The sequence below is a fragment of the Gossypium hirsutum genome, chromosome D06 (genome assembly GCF_007990345.1).
Source record: "Gossypium hirsutum isolate 1008001.06 chromosome D06, Gossypium_hirsutum_v2.1, whole genome shotgun sequence".
NCBI lineage: Eukaryota > Viridiplantae > Streptophyta > Magnoliopsida > Malvales > Malvaceae > Gossypium > Gossypium hirsutum.
In genome coordinates this window covers 40111632-40124439 of record NC_053442.1, presented here as the reverse complement: position 1 = coordinate 40124439, position 12808 = coordinate 40111632, and the positions used below count along the sequence as shown (strand labels likewise).

The following is a 12808-nucleotide window of genomic DNA, read 5'->3' as shown; positions in this document are numbered from 1 at the left end:
TGGGCCATACCGTATACTGAAGCGTGTGGGACCGGTTACATATCAACTTGAGTTGCCTCCAAAATTAGACCAGATTCACGATGTGTTCCAGGACTCCATGTTGAGCTGTTATCACTCTGATCCCACACACATAGTACCAACTGAGGAGATCGAAGTTAGGCCAGATTTGACCTTCGAGGAGGAGCTATTGCAAATGTTGGACCGTGAGGTTAAAGTACTGAGGAAGAAATCTATTCTGCTAGTCAAAGTGCTTTGGCATAATCATAGTTTAAAAGAAGCCACGTAGGAACCTGAATAGGCGATGCGTTAACAATACCCTCAACTATTCTAATCAGGTAAATTCTGAGGCCAAAATTTTGTTAAAGGGGTAGAGTTGTAATGCCCAAAAATCTAAGTCTTTAATTTTTGCATGATTTGACACAAATTTCTTATTTGCTTTAATGGCTATGTGATTTGGGTGTGTATGGGAGTGTTTGAGAACCTAGGTTCAAGTCTAGGCTTTTCCAAAATTTTTAGTTTTGCTCTTAAATGAATCTAGACTTTGGTATTTAGGCCTTATAAATATTAGTGTGTGCTTTATGACACAAAAAGAGCTTGTGATTTAGTGGAGTGTTGTGTAACTGTGAGGTCTGAGGTTTAAGTCCTGGGTTGTGCAATGGATTATTTATTTTGCTGCTTGAGCTGTATAGGTAGTGGAGTTGGATTGAAACATAGCTAAGGGGAGTTTGAATAGGATTTGAATAGAGTTGTTGGGGGACTTGATGAGGAATTGGTGGAGTAAATCAAGGAGGGATAAGGGGAGAGATATTAGGAGAAAATCTAGGAATTTGATTAGGAGGGGGAGTGTGTGCCGTTTGGGGTAATTCAAGCCTTGAGAATTCGGCTGGGGGAAAAAGATTGTTGGTTTCAGCATTTGGAAGAACTTTATGGGGTAGTATCTGCCGAATTTGGTCTCTAGGTACTAAAGATATTCGTTTTGGGGGTTCTCTCTATCTACTTCGGCTTCGGTCAGTTTCGTGTTTCACCTATTACCTTTTGGGTGCTGAACTTTGCCAAGTTTTGGGAAGTACCTTTCGGGTTTTTCCTTTTTTGCTTTTTTTCTCTTTCCTCTCTCCTCTTGGTTTTGGGTGTTCTCTCTGTCTACTGTGGCTTCGGTCAGTTTCGCGTTTCACCTATTAGCTTTTGGGTGCCGAATTTTGCCAAGTTTTGGGAAATACCTCTCGGGTTTGTCCTTTATTGTCTCTGGTTCAGCCGTATATCACTGTTCTCTGACAGTTCAAACTCCTCGAGGATTGAAGGAGTATCAAGTAATACCAAGTCGTCGAAACCTTTTTCTCTTCACCCAATCTAAGGCAGGTATGTGGGCTAGCATTCTAGGTGTAGGTCGAATGCTTGCTGTATTTCTGTAAGTTATCATGAAGTGGATTTAAACAACATGATTGAACAATTTTTTTTAATAAATCCCTTTGCAATGCAGATATTCGTCAAGAAGATTGTAGTCAACCTTCGTCAGTGGTACAAGTGGGCTAAGCCACTTTTGACAGTCGAGGTAAGTATTAATTTAGTTTTGGTTAAGGATGTAAAAGAAGGAGATTAACCCTATTGTTTAGCGAATAATGGAAAACTTGTATGAATGTAGATTTTGGGTGCTCGTGGATCTTGGTGCATTTTCACAATCAGGTGTGTAGACACCACGCTATAATTGTTAGACAGCGAAAGCCGAAATGCCGAAAGTACGACATTTGGGACCACATGAGCGTGCGATCGCTCATATGGAAAACAAAATCCTCAAATAATGGGCAATGGACTGTAGAGGCCTCCATGAGAAATTCTAGGGGCGTAGGCCGTAATGGGCCACGTTGGGCCAAAATTGGCCGTATGAACCCAATAGGGTCGTGGGCCCCTCACGGATGAAAACCAAGATTTCTGGCAAATACTGGACTGGGCTACGTAAAAATAATAGCCGTGGAAAATTTTAGGCTGAACAGGCCGCACTAGCGTGCGGGCCCACTTGGGCCAAGTAATGGGCCTTGGGCCCATTTACACTGTTATGACCATTTAAGTTACCTGAGTCGCTCGAGGTGATTGCGGACCTTTTGAGTGGTCAATAAATGACCTAAATAGCCCTAAAGGGTAAAATAACCGAAATACCCCCGAAGGGTAAAATAATCGAATACCCTCATAGGGTAAAATGACTGTTATACCCGTAAGAGTCGAAATGTCTGTATGGCCTTATGTATGTATGACCGATTTGCTCTATGATATGTATGCTTATGATTGAATATGATACTCTTCATACACGTATGATTTATGACATTACATACTGCATGGGGTTAGGATGTTGATATGGGGGAAGTATACTGAACTGGTGGCTTTGCCACATATACTGTTATTAGCAGCTTCGCTACGATTGTTTTGCTAGCAGCTTTGCTGCGATATTGGTGTGTTGGCTGGGTGGGTCGATTTTATCCCCACATGGTGTGTTGGTGGTACGGAGTGGTGTGTTGGCTGGATTGGGATGGGTCGCATTATCACACTGTTACTGTATCGAGCTAAGGCCCACACTATATTGTTACTGCATAGGGCTCTGGCCCAGACTGTTACTGCATGTTGTAAGCTGACTATTTGGTAAACACACTGAGTTTTGTAAACTCACCCTCTCCCTTTAACTGTGCAAGTAATCCTCAGCCATAGGCGATTCAATGCTGCGAAGGACTTGGAGGTGGCCAGACAACTACTATTGTTTACACTTGCTTTTATTTTAATTTAACTTATATGTTGGGTTTTGTTTTTGTAATAAGGCCTTTAAGTTTGTCTAAATTTTTAATTGGACTTTTGCTTACTTATTTTAAACCACTAGTTTAGGAGAAGATGAATTTTCAAAATAATTATTGTTTTCAAAGACACGAGAGCTAAACAACAGAGTTTCAAGAGCTTTCGCGATTTTAGATCAACTTACTATAGCAAAAGTAAGATGACAAGATAAACGTTTGGGCTAGATGATTTGTTAAATAATAATTAAGAGGTTTCTAAACTTAGAAATGAATTTTTACTAACAAGACCAATTTGCGAAAGACACTTCCATGTGACACATCAGATTCGACCATAACGTCTAGGCCGGGTTTGGGGTGTTACAACAATTTTGATTCGATAGTTTTCCCAACATTAGGGGGAGAGAAATAAGAACTTATAATGAGTTAGGGGGAGAGTAATTTGAACCAGAGATTCAATAAGGATAACTCATTACAAGTTAACTGTTAGATGTATTTATGAGAATAACCAAGTGTTATATACCATCTAATATTTTAATTTGACTGAAAGTCCCAGTAGGACAATCAGTTAGATTAAATAATAGATTGATCGGTTCCAAAGATGAAAATTCTTCTAAATGATCATATAGTGAAGGCGGGTGCTCCAGATGAGACCAAGACATAACTAATAAGTAAAACCTCAGAAGAGATTTAGGTACCCGAAACTGAGTTTTCAAATAATGAGAATAAGAGATCTCAATAAGTTATGTCAATTCGAGAAAATATGGAACTGAATAATAAAAGTGGTCGAGAATGATTTTGCATCCAATATTATTATTGAAATAATGAAATAAAAGGAGAATCTTGAATAAACCTATTGAGAAATATAGATATGAAATAAATTGATCAAAATAGAAAGACGCGACTCAAGTACAACCAAATTCGTGGAGTTTTTGGACCAGTTGTCCAAATATATAAAGGTATAAAGCCAGTGAGGTTGCAATTGAAATAGTTTTGCAAAAGCTGAATAAAAATATGACGTTTTTCGCTAAGTCCTGGCATTGATTATGAAAAGATATAATATTCTTTTGTGGTGGATGTAATAACCTTTAGATATATTATTAAATTGACAATCTAGAAAAGATTTAACTTGCGTCTAATGGTTATTGTTACAACATTTTATGAATCACTATATACTAAAGTTTATATTAAAATCCTTGAAAGATTTAGGATCTTAGAAGCATATTGAAATTCTCGAGAAATTGTTCATTTATATGAATTTATATAATTTGAACATATGTTGTAAAATTGACTTAGTTAATAGTAGTTGAAGGAGAATTATAAAATGATCCAAAATACCTATTTTTGTTTTTATAAAAGAATCATTATTAAAGTTTGTTATCATTATTGTTGAATATCCTAAATAGATCAAAATATATTTCTCCAAATTTCCCTTACTCATGACTTTTTAAAGAATTGTAATATAAATGCTTAGCAAATGCATTCAAATAGTCATTTGAAAAACTAGTATTCAAGATTGAATACATAGAATATGAGAAAATATGTAATGTTTTCATGAGGAGGAGTAAATACACGTTGCACTCTTTTTCTCTTAATCGAGGTTTTGTCCCATTGGGTTTTCCTGGTAAGGTTTTTAATGAGGCAACATATTATGTGTATTATAGATTGTGTACACTTTTTCCTTCATTAGGTTTTTATCCCACAGGGTTTTTCCTAATAAGGTTTTAATGAGACAGATTATCTATCACTGGACATCCAATGGAGAGTGTTATGAATATCTTATTAAGTGGATGTCAATCATGATCAAGATAAAGTTTTAATGTACTTTAAATTCTAATAGTTATTAGAATTAGATCTCTAATTCTTTTATACTTCTTATGCCTATAAATAGAGACTCTAATGAAGCATTGTAATCATCCCTTTTGATCAATAAAATACATTCTCTGTTGCTTTCATGTTTTCCTTTTTCTTTATTCTCTCCATCTCTCTTTATTTTATAACAATTTTTACTTAAAAAGTATTACACCAACCATCACTATCTTTTAAAAGTGGGAATTTTCCATATTAATACTTGCAATAATAACATTTAATCCATTTAGCACAAATTACCTAATAATGGCTTACTTTTTCAACCTTTACAATTTAGTCATTTTCCCTTAATTAACTATCTAAACATTAAAATTTCTTAACCAAATTTTAATACAACCATAATAACAGTCTGTAAATATTTAAAATATTTACAACTCGGTTTATAGAAACGAGGTCTCAATACCTCATTTTCTAAAACCACTTAACTTTAGGGTCATACCACTTGAACCTAATTATTCTTTCATTTAACAGAAATCATTAAATCAAAATTTATAAACACACTATATATGACTCATAAATATTAAATAGTAAGTATTTACGGACTCACATGTCGGATCTGTGGCTCTAAAACCACAAAGAAATGGGCTGTTACAAGGTTATTATCAGTTACAGGTGAAAGAAGTGGATATACCGAAAATGGACTTCAGGACTTGGTATAGGCACTATGAATTCTTAGTGATGCCCTTCGGACTCACAAATGCTCCTCCTTCTTTCATGGACCTCACAAAATCTACTCCAAGTTTGAGTTGGAGCATGAGGAGCATGATCGACTGTTAAACGTCACAGCAATAATGTGCAAGCATACACTACCGATGCAAGTATAGTAGACAGATGTGAGTCTATCGGATATCGATCCCACAGGGATGGTATTCTTTTTTCTATTAATGTCGGTGCACAACTAGATAGAAACGAGATAAATTTTAAGAATAGTTGTCGATGCAATAACTTGAAAACAATAAAATAAAATATGATAATGATAAACTAGGATCCCGAACATGAATCTTCAATAGAATACTAAGTGCTCACAAGGTACAAAAATATAGGTGATTATTGAGGCAATAAAATTCAATGTATATCTTACCCAGCGTTACTACTCTATTTAATTTGAGACTTAAACATGCATATTAACCTTACCTTCCAATGCTGGCAATACGCCACTATTAAGAACAAGTGGACTAAATTCATCTAATCCTCACTCAACTTCCATTGAAATGCTTGTTGGCTCAAACTGTCACTGCACTTTCTAGTGCCAATGACTGCAATAAAACCTCCATGTTAAAAAACATTCAAACCCCAAGATTAAATGATAAAAGAAAGATTGAATAAGATAACATTTAACCAAGAATTAATGTGTACTTCTATACAACAGAAAACAAAGAATAATCACCCGTATTCAAAAATAAATGAGAAAGAATCGAGTGGAGAATAATATTCCTAGACAACTCGACTGAATCTCTCTATTCCCTCTTGTCGCGAACTTAGGTTTTCTCATTAGGAGCTAGTCTGCATCTGGTTTTCACGTTGGCTCACCCATGAGAAACTTAAGCTGCCATGGCTGCAAGCTTCCAGGTAGGATGATGAAGATAATGATGGAGAGAAAATCTCTCTTTTTCTTCTTACATCCACCTTTTATGTCCATCTCCAACAAAACAGGTGTCCTTTCCTCAAAATTATTCTGTTCTTGTACGTACAGGTTGGTTATGCCAGACACCGCTCATGCAGTTTTGGTTCTTATTCGAACAGCTGTCAGGTGCGGCGACAATTTTGGACACAATCTATATTTAACTCATGCAGCGACATTGCAGGCAGTTGTTAGGTGCGACGACAATTCTGGACGCAATCTTGGATTAACTCGTGCAACGACATTAATGCAATAAGATAGCAAATTTAAGGATAAAATAAGCTAGGATTCAATGAGTTATAAAATGCAATTTCCTAAACTGAAAATGCTAAAATTTATGCTAAGGATAACTAAATGGGAACAATTTAACCAATAAGTAAGGGGAAACATGTTATCTTTCTAGTGTTATCACACCCCTAAACTTGAGTTTTAACTTGTCCTCAAGTAAAACAGGAACTAGCAAGGCTACAAAAAATTTTACTAAGGAAAATGATCATTCTATAAACTTGAACCCTCTAAATTTCCAATAGATGAATCACATTTAGATTGAAAAATATTGCATCGGCAATTCATAACCATGAATAAATAAGGTTGCAACTTCATCAATGCTAGCATCATGCTTCAAACCCTAATTTCTATCTACCATTACAGCATGTATTGTACAATACTAAGTATATATAGACATATTTTCCCTCTCTTTTTTCAAAATAAGGGATATCGTTGCATTACTGTACCCTTGTTCTTGAGATGTAATGATTGGGTGCAACAAACCCCTAGGGAGTATGTAATTGCACCAACATACACTTATGTAGCGACGGCCTTTGGCCAGATTGAGTTTTCTAACGTTTGTATTGGAGTGTTCCTTTTTTAACATTCCATACTACACCCACTTTGGAGTGTCTCTAGTTTATAACTATATATACATATATAAGCAGATGTAAAAAGGAAATTCATTAAAGATTTAAGGAATGATGGTAGTCATCCATTACTAATGCAACCTAATCCATTCATCAAAGAATTGAAGCTACAATCTTCTATTAAATTTATCCAACTCATTCATTGCTAAATTACATGATTCAAGAATTAAGCATCGAACGTAACAAAAAATTTTTTTTGAACAATTTCATTAACTATAATTAACCTTCCATGCCTCATTTTCAAATTTTTTTAAATATGGGTACATTTTCAAGCCCCATGTGTATTCCCCCAAACTTAAAGTTTGCATTGTCCCCAATGCACTAACATGAAAATGTAATTACAATAAAAATACAATGACAATATATACTTACCAAAACAAAACCTACAGCTACATGCAATGCACGAATACTATACCTAAAGCTTAAAATAAACTAACTCAGTTATCCGTAGCCATCGATGTGACTACATGATGTTTATTTCTCCTCCTTCTTTCATTTTTTATCCTTGAAGCACTTTCTTTTTCTTTTCTTTAGGCTTTGCATGGTCTTTAGATTGGTCCTCAGTGCCTCGCTCTACCCCGGTATCATTGGCAGCTATTTGTGTAGGAGAGGCCACTTGGAGTGTTCCAGTGTAGACCACTATTGCTAATGAATTACATTGCTCTTCACTAGTTACCTCAGCAACTTCCACCGGCCTCACTCCAATTCACTCCAAATTATTTATATTTACACCCATAGACTCGGGTGTGGTGACAATCTTCTCAATGGAATGAACTCGGAGTGTTTGTCAACATCGACCTTGGTGTTGTACAGCTTGTTGATTTTTGCAGCGCCCCACGGTATTAAACCTTCTCAAACAAAAATAAAATCTAACTCATGATCGTAGAGATTAGCATAAAATTCACGTACCAGTGAAGGAGAGTAGTTGTCAGGATGGGTGCAAAAAGTTTCCGACTTTAACTTCGAGATGGTTTTGGAGACTTGTTTACTCAATTCTTGTTGTGGCGAAAGGGAAATGCCCTACTCGGGATAGAATTTGTGCTTCAATATGTTGTCGTGAAATCATCCCTTAGCCACTTTATTCAAAAAGGTTACTGGCTCCTTTGTCTGCACTGGCCTGGGGGATTCCTATTCATAGACTGTGGCAGTAGAGGACACATGTTTCCCAGTAGGTTTGGTAGCTTTCTTGATCAAGCCTCTTGTTTTGGCCATCTTTTGTTGAGGGAGAACGGTTTAAAGGTAAAAAAATATGATTTTTAGAAGAGAAAAAAATAAAAATGGTTGCTTGAATGCATTACAGTCAGTATAGTGGGAGAGGATTTATAGTGGGTGAAAGAGGAAGATGGAGAGGCATGTTGTTTTGTAGAGAGATATAAGGTTAGCAGGAAAAGTTGTGTCTAATAGAAATTGTGCCCGCTCAGAAAGATCCAACGGCTGGGTATTTTTTGATCCAATGGTGGAATCTGATTTCTCTGAATTCTGATGAGCTATAAATGATAATACAGACTTATGGAATACGCTAACAGCAAGATTTCAATGCGTCGACAATGGTACCTAATTATTTTGCAAAAAGGAAGGAAAACAAACTTGAACAAAACATAAATAAAATAAATTAAAATTACGGAGTAATAATTAAAAAGTAAACTTTTTGACCAATTTAATGGTCTCTGCTTGTTTTTTATCACTATTGCCAAAATAGTGTTTCAGCCTCTGTCCATTTACTTTTAACTGGTGTCCATCACGTAAATCTCGAATTGTGACTGCACCATGAGGAAATACGGCAACAACTTCAAAATATCCAGACCAACGTGAACGCAATTTACCTGAGTGCAATTTGAGTCGAGAATTGAATAATAAAACCTCTTGACCCGCGATAAATTGTCATTGTAAAATAATCTTGTCATGCCATCGTTTGGTCTCTTCCTTGTGAATTGTAGAATTTTCATAAGCATTTCTCCTAATCTCCTCTAGTTCAGTGATATCCAACAGTCTTTTTTTTCCAGCCGCTTCATAGTCCATATTCACTTGGTTAATTGCCCACATTACTTTGGGTTCCAATTCAATTGGCAAGTGACATGCTTTCCTAAAAATTAATTGATATGGCGACATCCCTAATGGAGTTTTGTATGCTGTCTGCAATACCCATAAAGCATTATCCAATTGGAAAGACCAATCTTTCCTCGAAGGGTTTACAACCTTCTCAAGAATTTTTTTAATTTTTCGATTCGATACTTCGACTCGTCCATTGATTTGTAGATGATAAATAGTAGTCATTCTATGATTAACTCCATATCTCTTCAGTGCGATCGTCACTTGGTTGCAGTGAAAGTGTGTACCCTGATCACTAATCAATGCCTTTGGTGTGCCAAAGTGGGTTTGTATATGCTGGTGAAAAAAATTTAGCATTATCTTTGCATCATCCTTTGGGACTACAACAGCTTCCACGCACTTCGAGACGTAGTAAACAGCTACTAATATATAAAGATTTCCAAATGAGCTCGAAAACGGTCCCATAAAATCCGTACCCCAAACATCAAATAATTCAACCTCTATAATTGGCTGCTGCAACATTTCATTGCATCGGGATATAGAACCAGTGCGTTGACACCTATCTCATTGATTCACAAAATTGTGGGCGTCTTTGAATAATGTCGACCAGTAGAATCCTGATTAAAGAAATTTAGCAGTAGATCTCAGACCATAGAAATGACCTTCATAAGGAGCATCATGACAATGTTTCAGGATTGAAAGCATCTCCTCTTCCGGAACACAACGTCAAATGATGTTGTCATTGGATACCTTGAATAATTACGGCTCGTTCCACTGATAATTCATTACATCACAAAAAAATCTTTCTTTTTTATGGCCTATGACACCCAATGGGAGTTTTCCACACACTAGATAATTAACAAAATCCGCATACGAAGGAGTTGTATATACATCAAATAACACTAGATAATTAACAAAATTCACACTCATCTAGGAATACATCAACAGCTTGAAGTATGTTTTCGTCTTTACTGCCAACTTCTAATCGAGACAGATGGTCTACAACTTGATTCTCTGAACCCTTACGGTCTTTTATCTCGATGTTAAATTCTTGCAACAGTAATATCCAGTGTATCAGTCTTGGTTTGGCATCCTTTTTTCGCAAAGAGATATCTCAACGCCAAGTGCTCAGTGAATACTGTAACCTTTGTGCCAACAAGATAGGAATAAAACTTGTCGAAAGCAAAGACTACATCTAGCAATTCTTTCTCTGTAGTTGTATAATTGAGTTGAGCCTCTATAAGAGTTTTGCTAGCATAATAGATGGCTTGAAATATTTTTCCTTTTCGTTGTCCTAACACTACACCCACATCAAAGCCGGTTCTTTTACCAACGGGTGTCGTTGTCCTAACACTACAGCTAACATCACACATAACTTCAAAAGGTTGAGACCAATCTGGTGCAACGACAATGGGTGCATTTACCAACTTCTTTTTTAACTGAATAAAGGCATCCAGACATGCATCGTCAAAGAAGAATTTTTTATTGTGTACCAGCAATGAGCATAAGGGCTTTGCAATTTTTGAAAAATCTCTAATAAACCATCGATAAAACCCCGAATGTCCTAGAAAACTGTGAATACTTTCACGTTTATTGGTGGAGGTAATTTCTCAATGATTTCCATCTTAGCTTTATCTGCTTGAATGCCTTGACTAGAGATATGATGTCCTAACAGAATACCTTCAGTTGCCATGAAATGACATTTTTCCAAATTCAGGATAAGATGTGTGTCCTCACATTGCTTCAGTACTTTATCCAAATTGTCAGTGAAATGATCAAAATTATTTCCATAGACTGAGAAATCATCCATAAAAACCTCTAAAGAGTCTTCAATCATATTTGAGAATGTTTCCATCATGCACCTTTGAAATGTGGTTGGTACGTTGCAAAGACCGAAAGGTACACTGTGAAAAGCGAAAGTACCAAAAGGGCAGGTGAAGTTTGTTTTCTCTTGATCCTCTGGTGTAATAGCAATTTGAAGTACCTAGAATACCCATCTAAAAAGCAACAATAGGTCTTTCCAGAAAGCTGATCCAGCATTTGGTCGATGAAAGGAAGTGGGAAGTGATCCTTTCTTGTGGCCGCATTCAATTTGCGGTAATCCATACAAACTTGCCATCCCATAGGAATACGTGTAGATATTAATTCGTCCTTATCGTTGCAAACCACAGTGATGCCACTCTTTTTAGGTACACATTGCACTGGGCTTACCCAATTGCTATCAGAAATCGGGTAAATAATTTCAACATCAAGCCATTTTATGATTTCCTTATTGACAACTTCCTTCATCGTTTCATTTAACCTTTTTTACTATCCAATTGATTGCTTGCCTTCATCTTCCAACCTGATCTTTTGCATGCAAAAATAATGACTAAGACCTTGAATGTCGGTAGTACTCCAAGCAATAGCTCATTTATGTTGCTTGAAAATGTGGACTGATTCTCTTCTTGAGGTACATCTAGTGTTACGGAGACAATAACTGGAAAAGTATTGTGATCAGCTAGAAAAACATATTTAAGATGAGGAGTCAGTGGTTTCAATTACAGAGTAGGAGCTTCTCCAATAGATGGTTTGAAAATTAGGGTTGTTTTGTTGACTAGGTCTAAGATTTCAATCTGCCATCCATGTTTGAGTTCAAGATTATTAGCTTCAACCATGCTGTCACAATCGTCTAAGGATTCGACATCAGATGTCACTGCAAACACTTCAAACAGTGTTATGCTTTGGTCATTGAATTCTTCCTCAATTAGATTATCTAGCACATCAACAGTATGACATTCATCTATGTCTTTGCATTGAACAAATTCAAAAACACTGAAGGTGGCTTTCTCATCATTAAGTCACACGGTTAGTTCACCCTTATAAACATTAATAAGAGTTCGGTCGATGGCTGAAACTGGTCGTCCCAAGATTATGGGAACCTCCTTGTCTGCCTCGTAGTCAAGTATGATAAAATTAGCCTAAAAAATGAATTTATCCACGTGACCTAAAACATCTTTTATTTGTCCTTCAAGTTGAGCCAAGGATCGATCGGCTAGTTTTAATGTCACTGCAGTAGATTTCATGTGACCAATTCCCAACTTTTTGAAAGTAGATAGTGGCATTAGGTTAATGTTAGCTCCCAAGTTGCATAAAGCCTTACCCAAATAATGATTGCCAATTGAACTTGATATGGTAAAGCTCCCAAGATCTTTCAATTTAGGGGGCAACTTGTTTTCCAAAATAGCACTACAGCCTTATGTGAGTGCAATAGTTTTAATACCCGTGAGCTTCTTCTTCTTGGACAAGAGGTCGTTCATAAATTTCCCATAACTCAGAATTTGTACCTGAGCATCTATTAAAGGAATGTTGATTTGCAGTTGCTTTAGTGTGTCCAGGAACTGCTGATACTACTTGTCATGCTCATTCTTCTTGAATCTTTTTGGGAAGGGTAAAGGTAGAGATATATTTGCTTCTGCCAACATCTTTGATTGCGTCGACAGTTTAGAAGGTCAAACATTAGGCATATGAGTGACAATTTTTGGAGCTTCTTTGTCTGATGCATTGAAAAATTCTTTAGATTCAACTTTCTCATCAGTGAT

At 36.3% G+C, this 12808-nt stretch overlaps 1 protein-coding gene across 1 annotated transcript; it reads right to left on the bottom strand.

Moving 5' to 3' along the window:
* Positions 1-10270: 10270 nt before the first annotated feature.
* LOC121218406 (uncharacterized) lies at positions 10271-11516 on the bottom strand. Its single transcript, XM_041095579.1, has 3 exons — positions 11090-11516; positions 10810-10907; positions 10271-10666 (listed from the first exon to the last, which is right to left on the bottom strand). Exons 1-3 carry the CDS (start codon positions 11514-11516, stop codon positions 10271-10273), a joined length of 921 nt encoding a protein of 306 aa, XP_040951513.1.
* Positions 11517-12808: the final 1292 nt, after the last annotated feature.